The 26,870-nt window shown below is 40.8% G+C and overlaps 1 protein-coding gene across 3 annotated transcripts in view; it reads left to right on the forward strand.

Annotated features, from left to right (window-relative positions):
* The window catches only part of Cryl1 (crystallin lambda 1), a 185,564-nt gene that overhangs the window by 138,218 nt on the left and 20,476 nt on the right, over window positions 1–26,870 (forward strand). For all 3 annotated transcript variants that reach the window (XM_047552618.1, XM_047552616.1, XM_047552617.1), the window contains exons 4-5: window positions 14,514–14,675; window positions 19,935–20,129. In XM_047552618.1, coding sequence (XP_047408574.1) covers window positions 14,514–14,675; window positions 19,935–20,129 — 357 coding nt within the window. The remainder of the gene's footprint in view (window positions 1–14,513; window positions 14,676–19,934; window positions 20,130–26,870) is intronic.

Raw genomic sequence — 26,870 nt, forward strand, 5'->3', positions numbered from 1 at the left:
AAAGAAACTATAGAACTAAATAATACAATCCATAATTTAGACTTACCAGACATATATAGAATATTTCATCCATCATTGAGCAAATGCACTTTTTCTCAGCAGCACCTGGATCATTCTCTAAAATAGACCAAATCTTATGGCATAAAGCAATTCTTAGAAAATACAAAAAAAAAAAAAATAGAGATAATACCCTGCATCCTATCAGATCATAATGGAATGCAATTAGAAATCAATGACAGAATAAAAAATAGAAGCTACTCTAACACCCGGAGATGCAATAATACACTATTGAATGATGAATGGATAACAGAAGAAATCAGGGATGAAATAAAAAAATACTTAGAGGTAAATGAGAATAGTGATATAACATATCAAAATCTCTTGGACACCATGAAGACAGTGCTAAGAGGAAAGTTCATTGCATTGAGTTCATTCATTAAAAGAATAGAAAGTCAATGAATAAAAGACCTAACATTATATCTCAAAGCCCTAGAAAAAGAAAAAGAAAACAACACCAAAAGTAGCAGAAGACAGGAAATAATTAAAATCAGAGCTGAAACCAATGAAATGGAAACAAAAGAAACAATTCAAAAAATTGACAAACAAAAAATTGGTTCTTTGAAAAAATAAATAAAGTTAATAAACCCTTAGCCATGCTAATGATGAGAAAGAGAGAGAAAACTCTGATTACCAAAATTCATGATGAAAAGGGAAATATCACAATAGACCCTATTGAAATACAGAAGATAATTAGAAACTGTTTTGAAAATTTATACTCCAATAAAATAGAAAATCTCAAAGACTTTGGCAAATTTCTAGAGACATATGACCTAACCAAACTGAACCAGGAGGACATAAACAATTTAAATCGATCAATTTCAAGCAATGAAATAGAAGATGCCATCAAAGCCTACCAACCAAGAAAAGCCCAGGACCGGACAGATTCTCAGCCAAGTTCTACAAGACCTTCAAAGAAGAATTAACACCAATACTCCTCAAATTTTTCCATGAAATAGAATAGGAGGGAACCCTTCCAAACTTGGTCTATGAAGCTGGTATCACCCTGATACCAAAACCAAAGACACATCAAGGAAGTAAAACTTCAGGCCAATATTCCTGATGAACATAGATGCAAAAATTCTTAACAAAATTGAAGAAGACCTTAGAACATGGAAAGATTTCCCATGCTCTTGGATAGGCAGAATTAATATTGTCAAAATGGCCATACTACCAAAGGCATTATATAGATTTAATGCAATTCCTATTAAAATTCCAATAACATTCTTCATAGAACTAGAAAAAACTATCTTGAAATTCATTTAGAAAAATAAGAGACTCAGAATAGCCACAGCAATCCTTAGCAAGAAGAGTGAAGTAGGAGGCATTACATTACCAGAACTTAAACTACACTACAGAGCCATAGTAACAAAAATGGCATGGTATTGGCACCAAAATAGACATATAGACAAATGGTACAGAATTGAAGACACAGAGACAAACCCACATAAATACAGTTATCTCATATTAGACAAAGGCACCAAAAACATACAATGGAGAAAAGATAGTGTCTTCAACAATGGTATTAGGAAAACTAGAAATCCATGTATAGTAAAATGAAATTAAACCCCTATCCCTCACCCTGCACAGAAATCAATGTGAAATAGATCAAAAACTTAGACACTAGAACAGAGATCCTGTGCCTAATAGAAGAAAAAGTAGGCCCAAACTTAATCATGTTGGCTTAGGACCTGATTTCCTGAACAAGACTCTTAAAACACAAGAAATAAAATCAAGAATCAATAAATGGAATGGATTCAAACTAAAAAGCTTCTTCTCAGCAAAGGAAACCATCAATAATGTGAAGAGAGAGCCTAAAGAATGGGAGAAAATATTTACCACATGCACCTCAGATAAAGCACTAATCTCCAGGATATATAAAGAACTCAAAAACCCCAAATATCCCAAACAATAAGTGAGCTAAGGAACTGAACAGACACTTCACAGAAGAAGAAATACAATTGATAAACATATGAAAAATGTTCATCATCTCTTGCAATTAGAGAAATACAAATCAAAACTGCTCTAAGATTTCATCTCTCTCCAATCAGAATGGCAGTTATCAAGGATACAAGCAATAACAAGTGTTGGTGAGGATGTGGGGGGAAAAGGCACAATCATACATTGCTTGTGGGACTGCAAATCAGTGTAACCACTATAGAAAGCAGTGGGAGATTCCTCAGCAAACTTGGAATGGAACCACCATTTTACCCAGTCATTCCACTCCTCGGTTTATTCCCAAAGGACTTAAAGTCATCATACTACAGTGGTGCAGCCATATCATTATAGCAGCTCAATTCGCAATAGCTAAACTATGGAACCAACCTAGGTACTCCTCAATACTTGAATGGATAAAGAAACTGTGTCATATATACACAATGGAATATTGCTCAGCTTTAAAGAAGATTGAAATTATGGCATTTGCCAATAAATGGATGGAGCTGGAGAATATCATGCTAAGCAAAATAAGCCAATCCCAAAGAACCAAAGGCTGAATGTTTTCTCTGATATGCGGATGCTAATTCACATAAAGTGGTTGGGGGAGAATAGAGATACTTGGACCAGACAAAGGGGAGTGAAGGGAGGGGAAGGGGCATGGCGTTAGAGATGATAGTAGAATGAATCAGATGTTATTACCCTACGTGCACATATGATTACATGACCTGTGTAACTCTACATCATGTACGACCAGACGAATGAGAAGTTATACTCCATCATTTATGTATGATGTGTCAAAATGCATTCTACTGTCATGTTTAACTAATTAGAACAAATGAAAAAAAACTCTTATCTTCAAAAAACTGCTTTCACCTGTGAAGTACTTGACATCAGGGTCCTTGAGGAGCTTTGGGTCTGTCAGGTCTGGTCTGCTGGAGAACCTTTTATCTATGACCTCAATGCAGTTGTGCTCAGGTTGCCCAGTCCTGAGGGGCGGCAGAGTTCCTGGGTCTAGAGTCCAAATGACTTCAATGTGGACCTGTGGATTTTCACATAACATGCCCTCATATCTGACCATCCTCACATTGGTCAGCCAGTATTGTCCTTTGTACTCCAACAGTGCCAGTACAGAATGCCAGTTCCTATCCCATAGGCAGCTTGTCAGCCTCAAACACCAGAAGGGCTGTGGCCACAAGGGCCCATAGACAAGGTGGCCAGCCTTGAATCACAGAGTCTAGCTGTTTAGAAAGACAGGCCACTGGACAGTGCGTTTGTGTTAGGACTCCTATAGCTATTCCAGGCCATGCATGGACACACAGAGAGAAAGGTTTTGTGAGGTCAGGGAGTCCTAGTCCAGGTACACTGGTGAGTGCTTGTTTAATGTCCTTAAAGGCTGTTATGTTGTGTTGGTCCTCACATCAGTGGATCCTGTTTTCCCATCTTTGTGGCCTCATGGAGGGGTTTGGCCATAACTGAAAAGTTAGGGATCCATATACAGCAGAATCTGGCAGCACCAGGAAATCTCAGATCTGGCGGTGGGTAAAAGGGACTGGGATTGAACAGACTGCCTGTTTCCTCTTGGGGACCAGCTGTCATTGTCTCTGAGTCAGATAGAAACTGAAGTACTTGACTTTTTCTTGACAGATTTGGGCTTTTTTCTTTGAGATTTTATAGTCAGTTTCACACAGGAGAACAAGAAGCAGTTGTATCCCCTTTATGCAGTTTTCTCTGGTTGCTCTGGTCAGCAACAGATCCTCTACATATTGGAGCAATGTACATCCATATCTGGGGACAGTATCCTTGTCATTTTGCAGGAAAGGCTTTCAAATTAGAAGCTAACGCTGTCCTGAAGATGGTTGGTGAGTTTTTGAAGCCCCTTGGCAGCCTGGTTCAGGTCGATTGACCTTCAGTTGGAGGCATTCTTTCTTCCAGTGGCCCTCTACATGGCAGTAGGCACATCAACTTAGTTTTTTTTTTTTTTTTTTTTTTTTTTGTGGTGCTGGGGATTAAAGCCAGGGCCTTGTACTTGTGAGGTAAGCACTCTATCAGCTGAGCTATCTCCCCAGCCCTCAACTTAGTTTTATCCTTGTCCTGGATAAGGTGGTCCTTCCATTCAGACCTTCCTTTGGCCCTGTTTTTTCTTTTAAACATTTTTAACCATTTATTTATTTATTTATTTATTTTTATGTGGAGCTGAGGCTCAAACCCAGGGTCTCACACATGGTAGGCAAGTGCTCTACCACTGAGCCACAACCCTGGCCCCTTGGCTCTGATTTTGATATTTGTTTTGACTTTGTTCTGGCAGGACCCCCTCCTCTCCTTTGGGTGACCTCTGAGTTTGTGGTGAGGGAAGCTGCAAGGAGACCCGTCTTCTTCTTTTTTTGGTCTGCCTCCCATTGAGACTCTTGGTCTCGGTTGATGAAGAATGCAGTGGTCACTTCAATTAGCTCGTTGGCGTTCTTTTCAGCAAACTCCAGCAGAGTTTTTGGAGTTTTCAGTGAATGTCTATCTGGGTTTGTCTCATAGAGGCTGTGTTGATCATTTTCTTATTATCTGGTACCTCAGGATCAAAAGGAGTGAAGAGTGGGAAGTCTCACACAGTCATTTGTAGAATTGGCTGGGGCTTTCATCAGGCTTTTGGACTACTTCTGATATCTCATTCATGTTTAAGGTTCTCTATTCCCCCTTCTTTTAGGCTGCCTGTGAGGGCCTCTTGATATCTTTTTATCTTTAGGTGGTCTTCCTCTTTGTTGGGGTCCCACTCTGAGTCTGTGTTGGGAAACTGGGTCTGGGCATAGACTTGAATGTTGCCTTGTGTGTCTAGAGCATGTTCCTCTAGCCATTTTAAAGTTGTTCAGGCCACCTGTCTGCATTCCTCTATCAACCCAGATATGCTGGTAGGTCTGGATAGTGGATTGCATTAGATCAATCATGGCCCAGGGCTTCTCTATGTAGGAGTGAGTGTAATTTTTCCAATTCAAGAGACCAGGTGGTGAAAGGTTCACACATAAAAATCCATTGTCGCCCTCAGATGGTTCCCTTCTGGTCAACATAAGCAGGTCCTCTAGTCTTTTGTAGGGGCATCTGGAGAGCCCTCATCTGGATTATGCCTCTGGTCTTGGGACACGTTTTTTTAGTCTTGCGGGTTGGAGGAATCTTTGGCTCTGGGAAAGCCTCTGGCACTAAGGACGTCAAGGAGGAAGAAATAGCTGGTATCAAGGAGACACCATCTGCTGCCTATGGGGACAAGGGGGCTGAGGGGACAGCCTATTGTCTCAGTGATCTTGGCAAAGTTGGGCAGAGTGGCATGTAAGGTGGTAGGTTCTTTCTGGCTCACAGGGAAAACTGGTTTCCTTTCTGTCCTTTCTTTGTCAGGCTTCTCTGTTTAGTTCCCTTTAGTTGGGTGTTAGAGGCTACTATAGCCTGAGGTAACATCAACTTGGACTGTCCTTCCAGACAGGCTGTCAGCCAAGGGGGCTGTTTCTGTACTATCTTTTGCCTGTAATCAATATAAGAGGATTGGTCTGGGGGTCCAGGGGTCCTGACAGCTTTTAAAAGAACCTCACCAATAACACTTCTGTCTAAAGATCTTTCTGGTAGCCATCCCATATCAAAGTTTGGCCATTCTAATTTGCAGAGTATATAAACTTTGTGGAGTGAGTTTCACCCCATAGTTACTGTTAACACCTTCCTTAAAATTTTCTAACATCCATTTCAAAGGACTTGTTTTACTTTGTGTGCCTCCCATGTTCCATCCTGCATTGTTAGGACAAGACTCACTTTGTTTGTCTCCAGTTGCTCCCCTCTCAGGAACTTAGGGTCCTCTTAGCTTTGCGGATGGGTATCAACCCCCGACCAGGAGTTTCCACCTAGATATTGGTTGGTGGAATTCTGCCTTAGACTGAGGTACCACGGAACTGCAGATCAGGACTCTGCACTCTCTTTGGCTCTTGGGCTGGGTTGGAACCCTTCCACTGTTTGTCTCACTCACAGATTTTCACACAGACACAGTCAGAGCAAAATTCCTATATTGCCCAAATCTCCAAAATCCCAAAACCAAGGAAGGCCCTCAAATTCCTCTCTGCTCACTGACCCTGAACAGTGACTACTCAGGTGACTCCCCAGATCCTTTTCAGCCCTAGCTCCTTTTTGGAGGTTACTCAGGGACCCTCAGAGGTTGATCAAGCCTCTCTTCCACCTGTTTAGGCCTCTATGGCGAAGTCAGGTGGGATACCATTAATGGACCAGGGTTCTACCTGTTCAGTTGGACTGTGCTCCAAGTCCTCTAGTCCTAGTTCCTGTGCCTTGTGAGTTCCTTTGTACTTCAGGGCAGCCATTCTGGGGCACTGGGTGAGTCACCTCCCCTACATGCAAAGAGTCACCTGTGGTGCACCAAGGAGATGAGTTGTCCTCAAATGTCCAGAGGAAGCCAGATCCCAGAGACAAGAAAGGCAGAAAAGCCATCTTCATTTCCACTCTCCCATCTGGGTCACCAAATGATGTAGGACAAAAGAGGCTAGACACCTGAGGAATTTGCAGGAAGCAGACTTATTGACTGCAGGGTTCAGAGGGGCTATCACTTAAAAGATTCTCTGGATCTCAAGTCTGGAAATTTCTGGAACTTTATACTGAGGGGTGGGGACTTGGAAGGTTTTCGTTTTTGTAGGAGTCTACGTAGTATTTTTTTTTCTTGAGTTCATAGAAAGTGCTTTTTGTCCCATTTCTTAGATTAGTCAGAAGTTTTACAACAAAAGAAGAAATGACATCATCAAGTCTGTGGCCAAACTTATTTTTTGCAAGACAGAGTAACCTAGTCCTCACCAGAAATAGGAAATTCTATTCCATATTGAGTTTTTTGTAGAAATTTTTACTTATATTCTGTTATAAAGCTTTCTGACAAGAAGAGGAACTTATTTGTTACAGATGTGTTGGGGATTTCTGCTTAATTATGGTGATGGTCTTCTGGGTGGGGGTCTCTGGTCTACTTCATATGAACCTTTCCTCACTTCGAACCACTGAACTCTACACCCCAGTGGCCCCAACATTGACTCTAATACTGGCTGCTTTGATTTCCACTTGGTGATTCCCTTGTTTTCCTAAGAGTTGAGTTTTTATTTAAAGGGACGAATATTTTATATAGAATTATCCATTATTTAAATTGAAGGGAAGACTAAGTTTTCTAGCCCATCATATCAGCAGAACCAGAAGTCCTCATTAGTTTTATTTGGAAAAGTTTTATTAGAATACATACATTCTCTCTGTTAACTTTTTAAAAACTTAGCATGGAATTCTGTATCCACCCTTGTTTTCAGGGCCATATGCATTTTCTTTTTTTTTTTTTTTTTTTCCATAGGCACTGTGGTATCTATTGAGGAAACCTGGTGAAGGGATATTTTTAGTTGATTCTAACATAAGCTGAATGTCAACTTGCAATAAAACACAAACTAATAAACATATATGCATTTATATTAACTGTTTTTTAATTCCTATATTGTCTTTCCTGATGGGAGAAGGTAAAATATCAGATCTGTTGTTAAACAGAGTACATGTTAGTCACAAAGTGTCTGTTTTTCCTCTGCTCTCTCATGACAACAAAGCTGACTCCTGATCTTTGTGTGTGTGTGTGTGTGTGTGTGTGTGTGTGTGAGATTGGGGGTTCCTCTCATACCACGCTGTCAGTTCTGCAACTATAGACACCAGCTAGGCATCCTCTTATCTAAGTCAAATCTGATACTACCTACTTGGAAAGAGTATCCAGTCCCCACTGGTTGAGGACTTAGTCCCCAAGATTGTTACTTGCCCCCACACTTCTGATGGCAAATCTCAGGTTGTTTTACCTGAGCTTTTGGTTAGTGGCTATAAATCAAGGTTCTTACAACCCCCTTTTGGGTTTTGATTAACTTGCTTGAGCAGCTCACATTTTCTGGGGAAACACATTTACTGGTTTCTTATCCAGGATATTGCAAAGGTTACAGATGAAGAAATGCATAGGATGAGGTGCAGGGAGGGGGTACAGAGTTTCCATGCCCTCTCTGAACATGCCACCCTCCAGGATGCTCCACCTGTTCAGCTATCTAGAAACTCATCTGAATCCTGTCCTTTGGGTTTTTATGAATACTTCATTGCATAGGCATCATTAAAGCAGGAATAACTGTGTCAAAATGTGATGGGACCAAAAAGGTCTGATCTAATGCTAACAGGCTGGGTGAGGAAATCCAGCAAGGTCTGACTGCTTCAGCATTCTGCTTGGCCTCTGTGCCACACTCCTCCTCCAGGGTCTGGGGCAGGGTCTCTGGAATGAGGAGGTTCTTAGGACCTATCATTAAATAAGAGAATTTTTGGCCATCTGAAGGCAGGGAAAGATTAGGGTTTCTATGTCCTGCCTTGAGGAAGGAGTTGTGGTCCAGGAACCATAGTCAAAAACAAAAAGATGTATGATAACATCACACAGAGCCATGCCATAGCATTCCAGATGCTTGTTTTATGTGGCCTTGAAAGGCAGATCATTGATCTCACCAAGATGGTGACACCACTATCTTGCCCTCAACTCTGATACGTCCTAGGAAACTTAGTAATGTTGGGGAGGGGAGGCAGTAAGATGCACCTCTTTATAGGTCTGGCATAGCGCATACTGCGTGGTGACTTTCTGAATGCTTTAGAGAATAGGCAGGGGCAATCGTATTTCCCAGTAATTCACACACAATCCCATGAGTGTGTACTCATGTTGCCACGGATCAGAATTATAGCAAAAACAGAGGATTAAATTAACTGAGTTTGTTATTAGAAATTCTTGATCAACAGAAAAGATCAAATAAGGATGATTAAAGAAACTGCAACTTAATCTTATTTATAAGAGAAAAAATTTACACAAACGAACAAATGCTCATTATAGCAGAAAGAATTATAAACCTCTTTTAAAAGAAGAGAGTGAGTTTGGTTCTTTTTGGTGATATAGATAAGGAAGAGAGATTGAGTGGATAAGAAGGAAATCAGGAAAAAAGAGGCAAACATAATATCCTGTATCAAAGCTAAGTTAAACAAATGTGGTTAAAAGATTATTGTATTTGGAGTAAAGGCATGTATCCCATTTGTTTACAATAAAAAAAAAGATAATTGTATTACTAAAATAATAGAAATAGCCAGAATGTCTTCTTTAAAAAGCCATAAAATTCCTACTAGAAGGTTATAAATCCAGCTGTTCTGAAAACCTCTATTCTTAGTCTAAGTATTTTCCCTTATTGCAAACTTCTCTTGTCCCAGCAACTAGAGAGGAGAGTATCAATTTAAGATGAGAAAACCGCCTTTAGAGTAACTTTTTAAAGCTCTGTTGCATTTTGCCACTATAGTCACGGATAACTTTACTTCTTGGTTCCTCTGTAGACAGATGGATTAATGAGAATTGCCACATCATAGACAGAAGTCACTGATGGAAATGCGTTTATGTGTCCAATCCAGAGACCAAAAATGAGTTACGTAAAAAAAATAACTTGTGTAGTCCTCTCAAAGTCTCATTTGTCAATTTAATGCTCTTCCTCTTTGATCATAAACAGCCTTAGTGATTACCAGCTACTGTCAGTTATTGAAACCCTTCATACGGACATATTTATTTTCCATTTTTCTTGTTAAAAATTCATTCCTTGGGCTGGGATTGTGGCTCAGTGGTAGAGCGCTTTCCTAGCATGTGTGAGGCACTAGGTTCGATTCTCAGCACCACATAAAAATAAATACATAAAATAAAGGTATACTGACAACTAAAAATTTAAAAAGAAATTCATTCCTTATATCTCACTTGAAGAATCTTTCTTCAGTTTTGTGTTTTATGCTACTCCCAGCACTTAAAAAAAACTTGTTTTTCCTCATGAGAAATATTAGAAGTACAAACTATAGGATAATTGTAGGCTTAAATGAAGTAGTTTTAATTGTGTTATTTTTTCATGTCAAGCATTTAAGTTCTAAATAAATGATTTCATAAATAGTACCAAAAACATTACTGGAATGAGGATGGGAATAGACACATAAACAGGATATCAGTGAGGCCTGTGCCAGGCTCTCCTCCTGCGGGTTTGTGGTTACCCTGAGAAAGGACTGCTCTTTAAATTAAAGCAAACAACAATGATCCTTGCAAGTGGAACACCTAAGCCCCAGGAAGTTAATTCCTGAATATACTCTGCACAGATTTTTACTTTGGAAAGGTGTCTCTTGATTGCATATAATTTGTCCTGGGCGACTGTAGAAATCTCTGTGGTCATACACAACTTTGAACTTGATTTTTAAGGGAAAAAGATGAGCTCCTGGTTAGGGCACAATGCCATAGATTGCCTGTGATGTTGAAACTAATTTACCCTTTCCCTTTCTTTTTTTTAAAACATATTATCTTATTTCTTTTAGAACAGGAAGACTTCTTCCTCCTCTCACTCCCCTCCTCCTGTCCTCCTCTTGAGAAGTGTGGTCATAACAATTTATTAATTGGATAGATTTGAGATTGTACTCTTGGGAGAAACTTTGAAGAGAAGCTGGGGGTGTTAATTAGACAGAGTGAAGTAGGAGATTAAGCTGATGATAGCAGAAAGACAGTAATGTAGATTGCTTTCATCTTCAACCTGAGAGTGAATTTCCTTCTGCTGCCATGATTACAGCAGGACTTTAGCTCATTTGTCTTTTCTAGCAATGTCTCTTTCTCACTTTAAAATTGCTACTAGAACATCTTTGTATGTAAACTACTTTAAGTACAGAAATCCTTTAATTTGGTTTTTCTTTTCTGGAGAGCATAATGAAGATTGCTTCCAGATATTTTGCATAAACAAATGTAGATTTTCTAGTGACAGAATGTCTGTTTAAAGTGTCTTGGTTGATTGGAGAAAAAAATTAACATTTCATTTTTGCTATTCATTTCATACATTTTTGGAAAGGGTATGTTGCATGGCAAGTGAATAACTTCAAAAGTACATATTTATTAGCACTCCCTTCCCTGGGAATTATCCAGTAAGCTGACTTGCTGTGGCTGTTCTGGTTTTCCAAAGTAGAAAGAGTTAAGAGTTAAATTAACCACCCAGGTGGCCTTTACTACTAATAATATACCAACATTTATGTGTGCTCTACCTTTAAAACACACACACACAAAGTTAGAAAAAGTTAGATCTGTAATACCATCATTCAGTTTCTTCCCTTTAGGAAGGGCAAAAGGTCAGCCAATGAGAGTGAAGAGTGAGTAAGAGGAAGCTCCTTTTGATATAACACTAATAATTGTGATAATTGGGAAGTTTTGTTGAACTTTACTTCCTAGGGTTTTGTTTTGTTTGTCAAAACCTGGGCAGCCTATGGTGGTGTTCGTGCATGACAATATTATTTGTTAAGGGTTGCATCTCTGTCCCTCAAAACAAACAAAAAGCAAGCAAACAAAAATCAGTGTTTTAAGAGATGCTGACAACCTTTAATTAGGCCAAGGCAAGCTGATTACCTGGGGTAGTGACAGTAGTGAGCACTAAGCTTAACATTTGGTGACTTTCTCTAGAAAGGGCCCCTGAAAGACAGGATCGAATGGGGAAGGCATAGAGGCCGAATTCTCAGCCGTGGTTCCGGAGAGCCAGTGCAGCTCCCTGAGGGCCCACAGAGTGTGGCAGACTCCTTTCCTCAGACCAGGGGTATCTGAATAATAGAAAGCAATGAACTCAGGGGAGGCCTTAGAACCCTGGTCCAGCACATTTCACTCAATTGGGTTGCCCTTAAAAACAGCAATAAGAAAAACCCAACCACAAACCATCATGCCACTGGAAACCCTTACATAATTGTAGCAGGTTTGGGTTTCCTCTGGTTCAAGTTTTCTTGCCTCTTTGATAATCAGACAATCTGAAGAAAGGCATAGAATTTCAGGGGAGAATCTGCATGACAGGCGTACAATGAAGCCATTCACCACTGCTCTTTTTTATTAGCTTACATGGGATCTACATCATTCTTAGTCTCTGGCTTGGCTACAAGGCTCCATTTAAACTTAACCCAACTTGCAGACTTAACTGATCCAGGAATGACTCAATACGACTAGCCAGCTACTGTAGCTCTTTTTCCTCTTTTGATAAGGGGATTTAACACAATGGGCTTTACAGTTCTTAAATGACTCAATTTTTTTCTTTTTTCTTTGAGTTGTAGTGCTAATACGACCTTTGGTTCTTAATAAAATTTCACATGACTTGATTATATTTTTCAAAAGTATAAAAAATACAATATTGACTCCCTCCCCTTTGAATGAAACTCTTTAAATCTTATGTGTGTGTGTGTGTGTATACACACACTCATATATGTGATATAGAAGTGAAATGCACATTCCTAATATTTACGTAGTTGATTTCTATATGTTAGATATTACTATAATATTAACTATTTTATATTATTAAATCGAACTTGAAAAGATTTCCTTTGTTTTAAGGAGTTATTATGATATAATATTTAGCAGTATTCCAGCACTGAATTTCTATTGTCACACACTTCTGGTTATTTTCACTACTGTGTTCACTACCTTATGTGATATTTAACATTTCAGTGAATGTTAGCCAGGTGGTTAGAGGCCATGAAAGGACCACAGTGCCAATATACTTCTATTTCTTATCAGGACATACTTGGTTGTCCCTGAGTAGCTGGGGAAGGGGGCAATCCCAACAGAAGAGTGGCAAAGAGGCCCCACTCACTATCTTTTTTTTTGAGGGTAGTTAGTAACCACACTTTGGATCCACATCTCTCAGCATAGTGGTTCCCAGACTTTAGTCAGAAGAGGAATCACCAGAATGATTGGTAACATGCAGATGCCTGGACTCCACCCCTAGTTATTCTAATTCAGTAGGCCTGAGAATTTGCATTTTTAACAAGTACCCAGTTGATAATGACTGGCAGTTATTGGAACATAGTGAGAATAGTGGTACTAAAGTCACCATGAATGTTGGGAGTCTATATTGCCTTCTTTACAGCATCTGTGGCCCCCAGGTGAGCAGGGGCCCACCTTGGGTAGGAGTGAACCCCAGTGTGATCCCTAAAGGTACAGCTGGTGGGAGGGACAGAAGAGCTGCTATATTTCCAAAATATCTGAGCAGCTCAAACATCCTCCCTGTTCACCTTGTCCACCTCGTCCTGTGTTCCCAGGAACGTGCCTCATCTGTGGGTCAGCCCTGGTTGTTTGAGGATGGCATCTTACTCTCACTTCAGCTTTGTGATTACAATTGCAGAGTGGTTGTTATCTGCAGCAATTAATCTAAATTTTCTTCTCTATCCCCCTCCCCTCCCCTATTAAAGCAATTTTCAGTAGTTAGAAACAGAGGTCTGTTTTTCAGAATTAGAAATGAATTCTCAAGAAACCTTTCGGGAATTGTGGATGTAACATGTTCATTCATCTCACGAGAATGAGATTTTTCCTTGAAGATCAGTTGAGCTGATGCTCAGAACAGATAGGGAAAATAAGTGGTAATGACACTATTGAGGTTTACAGCAGTTTGCTAGAGGTGCTGTTGTGGGTTGTATTATAGTATCCACCCCTTTATAGCTGGCAGACTTTTTTCTGATGAGAATTTTCAGTTGGCAGACTTCACCCCCTGCCATTCCCCTTCTCTCTCCTTTCCTTCCCTCCCCCTCCGCCTCTCCTTCCCTTTCTCTCTCTCTCTCTCTCTCTCTCTCTCTCTCTCTCTCTCTCTCTCTCTCTCTCTCGTTTCTGCGGTGCTAGAGAGCAAACACAGGGCTTTGTGCCTGCCAGGCAAACACTGTACCACTGAACTACACTCTCAGACCCCTGACTGACTTTTTTATTATAAGAATTTTCAGATCTATACAAAACTAAGGCAGTACAACAGACTCCCACATATTCATCTCTCCCTTTCTAGAGTTCTCAAGATTTATCACATATCTTCAGCAACCTTTTCCATTCTTAAATTTTGCTGATGGTTTTCCCCACCTATCACAAGATTCAAGGCTGAGGCCCCTATAACGAAATATGGATTAATAAAATTACACAATTTATTTTTAATAGAAGTTTTATATGACACAGGAGCTTTCAGAAATGAATATTTATTTTCCAAAAATAAAAAAACCAGTGAAACCTGCGTATTTTGTGCTCAGGTTTGATGAAGAGCAGACAGTCATGCAGAAGCATATTAGACAAAGGGGGGTGACCTAATGTTCATAAAGTGGGGACACTCAGCAAGACCTGTTTGTTCAGATTCTTCTCTATGTCCTTGTCTTCAGAGATAAGGACATTCCTTTCCCAAGTACAGAGAGGGCACCTCTGGATTGACAGTCTTATGACCTGCCTTAGGAGAAGAGAGAGAACTTTTTATGGCCTGCTTTAGGAGAAAAGGGTGGGAAAAGGTCAGGGAGATCTCCCTCTTCAGTTTCAAATGCCAGGGTACCATATGATGGGGTAGTGTGCCCAGAACACCAGCATTTCCAAACTGATTCACTTTCAGAAGGAAGCAAACATACAGTGCCTTGCTTGGGACCTGTGTTTGGCAATCTTGAGTGGTCATTAAATGTGTCCTTTCTAGGAATGTGTTCCTGAAAATCTAGATCTGAAGAAGAAGATTTTTGCTCAGCTAGATCGCATTGTCGACGATAGAGTCATCTTGAGCAGTTCCAGCTCTTGCCTGATGCCTTCCAAGCTGTTTGCGGGTTTGGTGCATGTGAAGCAATGCATTGTGGCTCATCCTGTGAGTATTTTAAATTTGGAAAACCAGGTATGGTATGTGCACCTGTGGTCCCAGCTATTCAGGAGGATGAGGCAGGAGAATCACTCAATCCTAAGAGTTTGAGGCTAACCTGGGCAACATAGCAGACCCTATCTCAAAAAAAAAAAAAAAAAGTTTAGAAATTGGGAGAATTGATTGTATCTCATTCTATTCATTCTATTTTTGGAGCGAGATACAATGAATTCCAACAAATCCATTAATATTTTAAATGACTTTATTGGTCTATAATTCACATGCCATGCAATCTGCTGATTAAAATCATATAGTTCATTAGTTTTTAGTATGTTTAGACTTGTGCAATGCCAGCATTTATAAAAAGAATGTCCAAAAATCCTTTGGATTTTTATCTGTGTGCCTAAGGCATCACAGCATAGAATGAGCAATGTCTGAGGTTTTAACCCTCGAGTAACTCACATGTAACTGAGGAGGCTGACAACTAAACAAGTAATTTCACCACTGAAGTCAAACTGCTATGATAAAAATGCACATGCTGAATAGGATTTTGTAGATATGTAACTTTTTCAGTGTGGTTTACTTACCACAATTCAGAGTGAGGTCATTTCTGTTTAAGTGCAGATTCTGGGGCCCACTCTGAGATTGTGAGTCAGGGTTGGCTTTAAATTCTTCTTTCCCTGTTGTTCCCTTTTACCCATCCATGCAATCTACTAGGCAAACTTCCTCACTCGGCGTATGTTATGAGGTAGATTGGGTAATGGCTTCCAAATTGGCAATGTAAGCACTCAAGGAATCTTTTTTTTAATTAATATTAATGTATTAATATTGGGAAAGGAGAATGAAAGTGGAGATTTGAGGACCACTCAGTGAAAGACATTTGAGTCCTGACTGTGACCTCAGCACGACCTTGGAGAACCAAGGACAGCTTGTTAGGACAGGAAAGTTAACTTATGCAAGCCAGGATAAACATGATAGCACATATGGTGGCCACACCTTTGGCATCACCCAGTCATTGGAGGTTAAGGCTAGGAAGAAGCTACACAGAACAGCTGAGCCAGCCTGCATAGGATCTGGTTGGGCTGATGATGGTAAGAGTATTTGACACTGGGGAAGGGCATAAGCAAAGACCTAGGCCAAGAACACACACAGGCATGTAGGATGTTAAGGAGGCCAGTATTGGCTGGGAGAGCCCACATATTTGGGGATCAGTGGGAGAAAGTTTGAAGGCTCTTGTATATAGGTTAAGCATCCATTATCTGAAATGCCTGGGACAGGAATATTCCAAATTTTGGAGTTTTGGATTTTGGAATATTTGCATTGACTTTACTAGTTGAGTATGCCTAATCAAAAAAAAAAAAAAGCAAAAATCTAAAGTGCTCTAAAACTCAAAACTTTTCGAGCTTTACCTTTGTGCTCAAAAAATTTCAGATTTTTGCCAGGCATAGTGATTCACACCTGTAATCCCAGTGACTCCACAGGCAGAGGCAGGAAAATCACAAGTTTGAGGCCAGCCTGGGCAACCTAGCAAGAACTTGTCTCAAAATAAAAAATAAAAATGACTGGGGATTTGGCTTAGTGATAGAGTGCTCCTGGGTTCCATTCTCAGTATCACCAAAAAAAAAAAAAAAAAAAAGTTTCAGATTTCTGGAGCATTTTAGATTTCAAATTTAGGATCAGGGATGCACAACCTGTGGTTGTCTTATTGAGAACTGTGTTAATCTGAAGAATTGGATCTATCTTAGGTGTACAGCATCAATGCAATATGGTGGAAACTACTGCTTTAGGAGAACCCCTTGTACAGTGAAGATGGGTCAGAGAGGGGAGCAGTGACAACATAGGACATGAAGGTAAACATGAGTGACCAGGACCTAGGATTGAGTGTAGGGAAATTCTTTTGAGCAATAGCATTTGAAAGTGGGGAGGTACCAGATTTGCTCAGAGAAGTGGATGCCTATCAAATTTTGTATGCCCAGAAGAGGAGCTGCCTAGAACACCACTGAGCTGCTTAGTTACTATGCAAATATAAGTGAGGGTTGAACCAAGAGGGACTCTATCCCAAATTAAGTCCCACAAAGCCTTTTACATCTTTCCTTCTATGGTATGTATGTGTCCACAGAAAGTGCTCTTGGAACCTGTAAGCCATTATTAGATTGTTAAAGTGATTGCTTCAGTGGAGGGTCTTTGCTTGTTAGAAAGTTCCCAATTTCCAACCACTATTTTTGTTTTTAAGTTAGTTTTAAAATTTTTTAAAAAAATTTAAAAGAAAACCTAAACTAAATCAAATTGTTTAGAAACTACTTCTCGTGTTCTTTGACAAGACTTTTTCCACATCTATTCAATTTTAAACTGACTACTGGTAAGACTACTCCTGATTCACTTTCTTTTATGCCACACCCAGCAAAATCCTCTGACTAGCAGGATGATCAGTAACTTGAATAATGACATTTCTCTCCCTCATTCCTCTTGTCTCATCCAGGTACTGTTTGCTTTTTCTTGTTTAATCAAAGACAAAGAGCATAGTTAAAGTAAACCCAAACCTGATTGCCAAAATTAATCTCTTGTTACTTTTATGAAGTATTTTTAACCAAAACTAATATTAACTAAAGCAAATCAGATAACCCAAGTTAACTGTCTTCAGAATTTTGTCTCTTCGTTTTTCAGTCATTCCATTAGCATCTAGATGAGTGGGGGGAAAGAATCATGAATAAGTTGGACAGGCAGCTCTAAGTAGTCAAGAACCATTGCTAATCTCTGAGGATCCACAAAATTCCCCAGGCCAGAAAGGAGAAGCTGAGTGCTTAGCTCCCATCCTCAGTCCTTCAGTTGTCAGTTATCTTTGTCTGGACAGGAAATAGGATAAGAGAGAAGGAGGCCTGCTCATGTCCCTGAAAGTCCCTGGCAAGAGTGGATATTCAGCAATTGCAAAAGACTGCCATCTCCACCCCAGCTCAGAGAAGTCACTAGCCAGTATGTTGTGACATCCACATGTTCTCTTGGGCGCCTTTTGTAGGAGTTAGAACAGGATTTCCTCAGCGGCAGGAGGTGAGCAGAAGGCACTGACAGGATGGGCCTGTGGTATCAGAGCAGAGTAGTTCTGATGGGTCTTTAGTGTGGGCTTCCTTAATTCAGCAAAAGTGGTTGTGGTGAAATAAGCCAATCACAAAAAACCAAAGACCGAATGATTTCCCTGATAAGTCGATGATGATACATATTGCGGGGGCGGGGGAAGGTAAGGGAAGAATGGAGGATGAATTGTGAAGAGGGAAATGAGGGCTGGGAGGGGGCAGGGAGAAGGAAAGATAATAGAATAAGACAGACATCATTACCCTGTGTACATGTATGATTACACAAATGATGTGACTCTACTTCGTGTACAACCAGAGAAACAATAGTTGTACCCCATTTGTGTACAATGAATCAAAATTTAAAATAAAAAAAGTGGCTGTGGGTGGACATCACACACAAAAGGCTCAGGAAGACAGGTATTAATGCAGCCATTTTCTCTGTTCTGGACATGTGTTTTTTTGGGGGAGCATTGAGGGTACCGGGAATTGAACTCAGCGGCACTCAAACCACTGAGCCCCATCCCCAGCCCTATTTTGTATTTTATTTAGAGACAGGGTCTCACTGAGTTGCTCAGCACCTCGCTGTTACTAGGGCTGGCTTTGAACTCGTGATCCTTCTGCCTCAGCCGTCTGAGCTGCTGGGATTTGGATATGTGTTTTCTGGTGACCTTGTTCACCAACCCCATCTCTCTGAGGTGATGACTCCAGAATTCTGGTGTAGAGGGGTTTACATACAACAGTATAGCCCATAGAGCATGTTGGTGAAGGGTTGTCTGAAAGTTGCATTCAGTCTATCTCTGCTGTTATTTACAATCTGTGTCAGCCATCAGTCAAAGCAGGAGAGGGTTCTACTGATAGTTTAGACACACTTTACAAAGTCTTCTCTTCTTTTTCCTTCCTGACTCAGTCTGGGGAACATGATGGATTGATGGATGTTATGGGGATCTCCTTAACCCCCCAGTGCTCTTCTCTGTGAATGATGCTCTCTGGGACGAGGCAGTCTGCCTGCAGCAGGTGGTACAGCCAGACACAGGCATTTGCTAGGATGCGTGGCCCCAAACATGTATCCAGTCAGCCACTGAACTCCAGCATTGCCTAGAATTAGCTCAGGGCCTGCTTCCTTCTGTAAAGCACCAGGATGCTCCCCCAGCCACCTTGGCCCACACTTGTGTCTTTTCTGATGCACCCTCCTGTCTGCCACACAAACCATTTGCCCTTGTGTTGGTTGTCATGTACATATTTGGTTTATGGGCTTGCTGCTTGTAGAACAAGTGTGTTTCTCTGCATTTCTTTGAATATCTGCCTAGTCCAAGCTCAGTGCTGCTGCTGTCCAGAGGATGCCTTTTAGCTCTCTCTGTGAGATGAGAGGACCAACTACAGAAAGTATCAAAACACAGAGGTATTCAATACTCTCCACCACTCATCCTTAGCCTGTGTTTCATCCTGGAAAGGGGAAAAGGAATCTGCCCCTCCTCTGCTGTGTGTGGATGAATTGTCAATGGCCTGGCTGTCTCCTGGGAGGGCTGGCTGCCTCTCCTGTGGGGCTGACTGGTTCCATGTGCCCAGAGAGGGTGAAGGAAGCCTGTGTTGGCGCACTGTGCTATCTGCAATCACATGCACCAGGCTCTGTTTCAGATACCCAACGGGAGGAAGAATGCTTCCCTTGTGCCTGGCCCAGCCTAGACTCCTACAGAGCCTGGCAGCTGCAGCCCCTCTCTGTACCTCCGGCCATGTGCACCCTGCCTAGGCTGAGCACAGGGACCATCCCCGGAAACCTTGGAGAAAGTGCTCCTTCTCTGAGTGTTTGTCTTCCCAGTTCCTGGAGGATGTGTCTCCTAGTTTCCCTCGCAGTCTTACAGCAGAAGGGCCCATCGGAAAGGAAAGCTTTAAGACAGTGTATTTGTCCCTTAGCTTTTCTAGTGGGAGGTCTTGACTTGTTCCTCTCCTATTTCCACCGCTTGAAATGCAAGGGGCACCATCACTGTCAATAACTACACAGTTCTGTCTCAATTTTTCTTTTCTTTCTTCTTGTGAATGCATTTCTTTTTCAAATGTTTTATCATTGGATACTGAATATCTAAGGACCTTTTCAAAGACACCCACACCCACCCAGACCATTTGGCATAGGTGGGTCATGTCAATAAGAGCAACACACCCCAGAGCCATCTCCTTGACCCTTCTCCTCTTTCCCTCTCTTAAGGTGAATCCTCCATATTACGTCCCACTGGTCGAGCTGGTCCCTCACCCGGAGACGGCCCCTGCAACAATGGATAGAACCCATGCCCTGATGAGGAAGATCGGACAGTCCCCTGTGCGAGTCCTGAAGGAGATTGACGGCTTTGTCCTGAACCGCTTACAGTATGCAATCATCAGTGAGGCCTGGAGGCTGCTGGAGGTGCATGTGCCCTGCCCCCCTACCCCCCACTTTCCACAGTTGAACAGGACAGTAGAAGTGACTTCCTCAGACACCCTGGGAGCTGGGAAAGTCAAAGGGCACTGATGTTTCTTGCTCTATTCCACAGACCCAGAGCAAGCTTTGGAAATCGAATGTCATGTTACAGTTCATTGTCTGTTCAAAGGATTCCTCTCTTACAGTCAGTTATTTGATATCAGGACACGATGAAATACCTCTCTCCTGCCCTTTCATAGCCTTTCCACATAATTACCGGGGTGAGACACATTGCATTTTCCCACAGACTCATGTTTTACCCCCCTCCCCCAGTGTTAATATTTTTCAGGAGGAAAAAAAATTATGTTTTGCATAAAAGTAAACTTGTATTCGCTGAAGAAACTCAACTTATTTCAAGAAATTGGAGAAGAAACTGAATAAACCTTAAACCTGTTAGTAATAAGCTTATCTTACACACAAATAAGATATACGTTTTAATATATGTTTTATGTGTTGACCACATGTATCCACTGGTCCTATAAGTTTGTTTTGCACATGTATAGATTTTTCTTTGTAATTATTCCCTAAACAATGAAGTAGAACATCTATTTACATGGAATTATAAGTCACCTAAAGATGATTTAAAGTATGCAGGAGCATGTTTGTAAGTTCTGTGCAAATACTATGCCATTTTATTTATGGGACTTGGGTTTTGGTATCGGCACAGGTACTAGAAAAAATCCCTCATGTATACTGAGGGACAACTGGACATATTTAACCTCACTGTTTAATAAAAGATTTTACATGTGAGTCCACACACACCTAGTTGTGTACATTCCCATGCCCATTTGTGTGAGGGTCCATGATCCCTGGCAGGGGAGAGGTCTGGGATGCCCTAGTGCGTGCAGAATCAGACCATCTGGCTCTTTCCTAGCTTCCACATGGGTCAAGCCAACTGTGCCCACACCCATGTTTTAGAAACATGGTAGAGTATGTAAGGGTCTGCCCAATCCTCAGGCAGGATTCAAGCTCAGCTTGAACCGTCTGCACCTGCCTGGGCCCCACAGTTCCTTGTTGTGACTCACAGGGCTGCATACCAAGCCTCACCTGAGACAGGAACCAGGAAGCCAGCTGTGCCTCAGCTTCCTTGGGTGTTGTTTTTTAACTTCCCAGCAGTTTCTTCAGATCTCAGCAGATGTGCATGATGTACGTGACCCTTCCACTCCTCGCTCCTGGTGTTTGGTCAGATCCGTGCTACATTCATCATCTGATGGCCCTGTGCACCTGGCACACAATGGGCTCAGTGCTGCAACTCACTGTGTAAATTTGCTTAATGCTCCCACACCTGCAAGGTACAGTGCTGAGATTTCCACTGCTACATCGGCAATTATAATTTCTTAGTACCTGTAGAATATTCTCAAATATCAGTCAGTGTTAGGGCATTTTAAAGTAACATGGAACGTCAGGCACCCCCTTTGAGATCTATTTAAAATATCCCCACTTAACTAGAATAGGACAAAATTCAGTAGACTACAAGAAGAGTTTGATACTATAGAAAAATGTTATGCATGATGGGGGGCAGCAATTTAAATTTTTTACTTGGAAGGTATTTTAGTGTCCTGACTTAAGTTCTTGCTTTCTCCAATCTGAACCATGAGCCAACTCCAGGAAGAATTTGGAAACTCTGGTGTCAGAAAATTGGGCATGAGGCGTACACAAAGATTTTTTTTCTATTTTAACCAGAACTGGTTTCAGTTTAAAAGATCCCAGCAAAAGTTTGGTGATCCTTTTACTGTTGGAGGAGGGCAGATTGGAGGGGCTGTTGAGTTTGCTGTTTTGGGAGTTCCTACTGGTTTGCATTGTCCACCACTCATTGAATTGTCCATTTCCATGGTAAACTACACATAGTTTTATTATTGGCTGGTAGAATGTTCTCACTCTTAGTTTCTTAGTATAACTCCTGAAAAAGTAAATTCTGCATGTGTCTCTGCATTGCCTGCTATGGGAACTCATGCCCAGAGTCCACATAAGGGAGTGAGTGCTAATATCTAGCAGGATACAGTTGGTACCAACACAAGAAGCAGCCAACAAAAATGAGAAGGTTAAGAAAGTGTGAATAAAACCCAGACTTGCTTTTCAGGAAAGTCTAGAAGATAATCTTTTTTCAAAAAAAAGGTGGTCTGTAGATAATTAGGATTAAGGCAGATTTATAAACTACAGATGCATCTCTCCAGGATGGGGTGAGGGGTGGGATGGGAGCAGAGCATGGGCAGTCCTGAGCTTCCATGGTGGTGAGGTGCACAGAGAGGGATATGGAAGGAGACTGGGACCTCCACTATTGCACCTACTTTGATCATATCTGCAAAGTGGCAGCTCCCTGATTGGTCACCCAGGAACTCATGGGAAGACATTTACCTACTCCTGAAGGAGCTGCTTATATGGGCTTTTGAGTGTCCACATGGATGTCTTCTTTTCTTTAAGGCTCTAGGGCTTGGTGCCAGACCCATGCTTCATCTTAAGATTGCCCTACAGAAATCTTCCCCATAATTATTGTGCCAGCTTCAGAGTGTCTCCCACTTAGAAGGCAGCAGTGTGCCTGGTGTTGTACCCATTAGGTGGATTGGTATAAGGATGCTTGACTATTCTATGAATTTCTTGCCAGAAAATCCATGCTGCTTATCTTCAGATACTACAAAGCAGCAAAGGTTAGAAAATTTATGCAGAGCTACACAACTCCCTGCTGCAAATCTGCTTACGTGCTCTGAGCCCCATGAGGGTTAAATGACACCCTTCTGACTCACATCTTAAGAGCCAGTTGAACTTGAATTTATGTTTTGGTATTTTTCAACAATTGAATTTGAACTTAGATTTGAGTTTTTCCAAATTTACTTCAAAACTTTTAAGAGCAAATTTAATATCAAAAACTAGAACTGGGAATAGTTTTATAGGAGGACTAAAGACTCGTTCATAAGATCCATAAGCCTTGCAGACCCCCTTCACCCTCTGTACTAGGAATAGAACCCAGGCCCTCATGCATGCTGGGCAAACGCTCTACCACTGAACTGTACCTCCAGCCCCTTTGCAGAGCTTCGTTTTTGCAAGTAAGGCCTGGGTTGGGTTCACTTGTAGCTGGAATTGTCTGACACTTGATCCTGGACTGCTAAGAACAGAATGAGCTTTCAGATAGGGGAGTTGTCCCCTCCAGGACTCCACATGAATGCTGTCTCATGATTCACAAAGCAAGTTGAAAGTGGATAGGGTCTTTTCTGCTTGACTCAATCTTGGTGCATCCATCAGTTAGAGCAGGGTGCTTTTCAGGGTAAGAAAGGTACTAGGTGACTTAGGGCGTAAAGAGAGTCCCTTAGAAATGGGCCTGGGAGCCTTTGTCCAGGTGTCCAGGTTCTGGGTCAGCAGGGAGGAATGTTGTTCTCTGACATCTCTGTGTGAACAGCTCTGAGCAGATCAAATTCATGTGTGAATTTCCCAGAGTCTGACCCCAAGTTGGGATCTGGGCTCAAGGAGGACAGGCAGTAGGCCTGGCTGGAATGATGGTTTCCATTTCCAACCATCATGGTCATGTCTTCATACTGATGTGGAAGGATCAGAGGAACATGCATTGCCACTCGCTAACGGGAAATTACATTGATTGAGTAATGTTGAACCAGCCTTGCCCAGAATAAATCCCACTGGCTCATGGTATATCATTTTATTCTTTTCTTAAATTTAAATTTTTGGTTTTAATTGACAAAAAAAATTGTGTATATTTATGTGGTACTCTCTGATGGTTTGATATATGTTTGATATATGGTTGATGCATTTTGGAATGATAGACATCAAGCTAACTATCACATCCATCCCTTCACACACATTTTTTGTAATGAGAACATATAAATTCTGTTCTTTTAGCAGTTTTGAAATATATAATACATTTTTAATAGCTGTGGTCACCAATCTGTACAATAGGTCTTGAGAACTTATTCCTCTTAATTGAAACTTCATGCCTTGAATAGTACCTCCACATCCCTCCTCCCTAGCCTTTCTACTCTCTGCTTCATGAGTTCATCTCTTTTAATTGTGTTTGTTTTTTTTGGTACTGGAGATTGAACCAAGGGGCACTTACCACTGAGCCACATCCCTAGATCATTTTTAATTTGAGACAGGGTCTCGCTAAGTTGCTCAGGGGCTTACTAAGTTGCTGAGGCTGGTTTTGAACTTGCGATCCTCTTCCTCACCTCCTGAGCTGCTGGGATTAGACATACATCACTGTACCTGGAAATTCATCTCTTTTAGACGCCACATATAAGTGAGATTATGTTGTGTTTATCTTTTTGTGCTTGTCTTATTTCTTTTAGCATAATGTCCTCCAGGTCTGTGCATGTGATTGCAGAGACACAATTTTTTTGTTTGTTTGTTTATTTTAAGACTGGATAAAAGTCCATCAAGTACATATACCACATTTTCTTTATGTATTCACTGATGGACACTTAAATTGATTCAAATCTTGGCTATTGTGCATATGCTGCAGTGAACATGAGATCACAGATATCTTTTCAATATACTGAGTTCAGTTCTTTTGGTTATATGCCCAGAAGTAGGATTGTGGGTCACATGGTAGTTCTATTTTTAAGTTTTTTGAGGCATCTCCATCCTGTTCTCCATAATGTTTATATTAATTTACATTCTCACATGGTGTGTCATTTATTTTAGATATTGCCGTGTTCAATTGCTTATGTTTTTTGAGAATTTGTTTGCATCCAAACTCATATGAGATGTTATCTGGAGGGCTGGTTTTTTTTTGTTGTTTTTTTTTTTTTTTTTTGTACATCTTTTTTTGATTTTGTTATCAAGGAAGTACTGGCTGCATAAAACGAGTTGGGAAACTTCCTTGTCTTTCTGGAAGAGATTACACAGATTAATTCTTAATTGTTTCTTAATTTATCTTAATTGTTTGGTAGACTTCACCAATGAAACCACATGGGACTGGAGAATTATTTTTGGGGAACTTTTAAATTATAAATTCAGTTTTTTTTAGTGATTATAGAACTATTCAGCTTGTCTGTTTCATTTTGATTAAATTTGAATGGTTTGTGGTTATTGACAAATTGGTCCATTTCTTCTAAGGTGTTGAATGTATGAGTATAATGTTGTTGGTAGTACTCCTTTATCCATTTAATGACTGCAGGGTCTACAGTGATATCCTGGTTTGGTTCCTGAAATTAGTGACTTGTGTCTTTTTTTGGTATTTGTTTTGTTGGTTTTTTTTTTTTTTTTTTTTTTTTGTCATATTGCTAGAAATTTATCAATTTTATTGATTTTATTTTTTTTTTAGAATAACAGCTCCATTAGTCAGCCTTCCATTACTGTAACAAAATACCCAACATAATCAACTTAAAAAGAGGAAAGGTTTATTTTGGCTCACAGTTTTGTAAGTTTCAGACAATGGTTGATGAGTGTTATTGCCTGTGGCAAGGCAGTGTATCACAACAGCACATAGCAGAGGAGCTCCACTCACTTCATGGTGTCTGAGTGCAAAAAAGAGGAAGAGCAGAGTCTAGGGTCCCAATATCCCCATTTGAAGGTCCTCCCATGACCAGGAGACCTCCTGCTTGGCCCTACCTCTTAAAGGTTCTGTCACCTCCCAATAGCTCCAAGCTGTGGACTAAGTTTTTACCACATGGGCCTTTGGGGATAATTTAAGATCCAAAGTACAGCAAAAAATCTTTTTCATTTCATTGATTTTTTTCTCTCTCCTCACTTTTTTAAACCCCGTTTTAAATCTCATTGACTAACTTGAAGGCATATTTGAATCCTGACAGTTAAGCATCAGACAGAAATTCTAAGTAAGGTAGGGATGTGTGTTTCGGGGGGGAATTCCCATAGGCACATCCAGGTGGGGGCTCATAAAGGTGACACCAGATTGCAGCATCATTTCTAGGTCAGAAAGAGAAGGTTCTTGGAACCCTCCTACTATCCTGGGAACCCTCCTACTATCCTGTCTTGACTCTGTGCATCCTAGGCCATGACATACTGACTTGCCATCACCTATTCACCATCCATCCCTACATACCCCTGTAAGCACCTCAGACCTTCTGGAGTAGAATGAGCACCCTGTGTCCAAGAGAATGAAGGATGTGGGATCTGTTGTATTGTCTCATAGGTGTTCACTCCATTTTTTCCTGTCTAGTTTATCTTCAAATTTGAGATAGGGCATCCCTTTGTGCACTGGGAAATTCCAGCTAGGCATGTCTGAGTATTGTATAGTAGCACTTATTCCACTGAGAAATTCACAAGATTCTGCTGGTCAGAAGTATAATTTCAAGTTCATATTCTTTTTTTTTTTTTTTTTTTTTTTTGCGGTACTGGGGATTGAACTCAGGGCCTTGTGCTTGTGAGGCAAGCACTCTACCAGCTGAGCTATCTCCCCAGCCCTCAAGTTCATATTCTTAAGACATTAATACAGTGAGGGAAATTGTGTTGTGATGAAAAACCTGGATAAAATCTGATTTGGTTGTCTATAAATTCTTACCCTGTTGGGATGGGTAGGCAGAAAAGCTGAAACAGATGAACAGGAGACAAACACATACAAATTTATTACCATGCATGGGGAAACCACAGGACAGTGAGTGTCCAACAATCCCATGAGGTTAGGATGCTTAATACCCTTCTTCATCGGAGAGAGGGAAAGAGGAATATGGGCCATTTTTGAGGTACAGTAAGTGATTTGTAAGGGGATGAATAGCCTGGGAG

This window comes from Sciurus carolinensis, chromosome 5 (assembly GCF_902686445.1).
Source record: "Sciurus carolinensis chromosome 5, mSciCar1.2, whole genome shotgun sequence".
Classification (NCBI taxonomy): domain Eukaryota; kingdom Metazoa; phylum Chordata; class Mammalia; order Rodentia; family Sciuridae; genus Sciurus; species Sciurus carolinensis.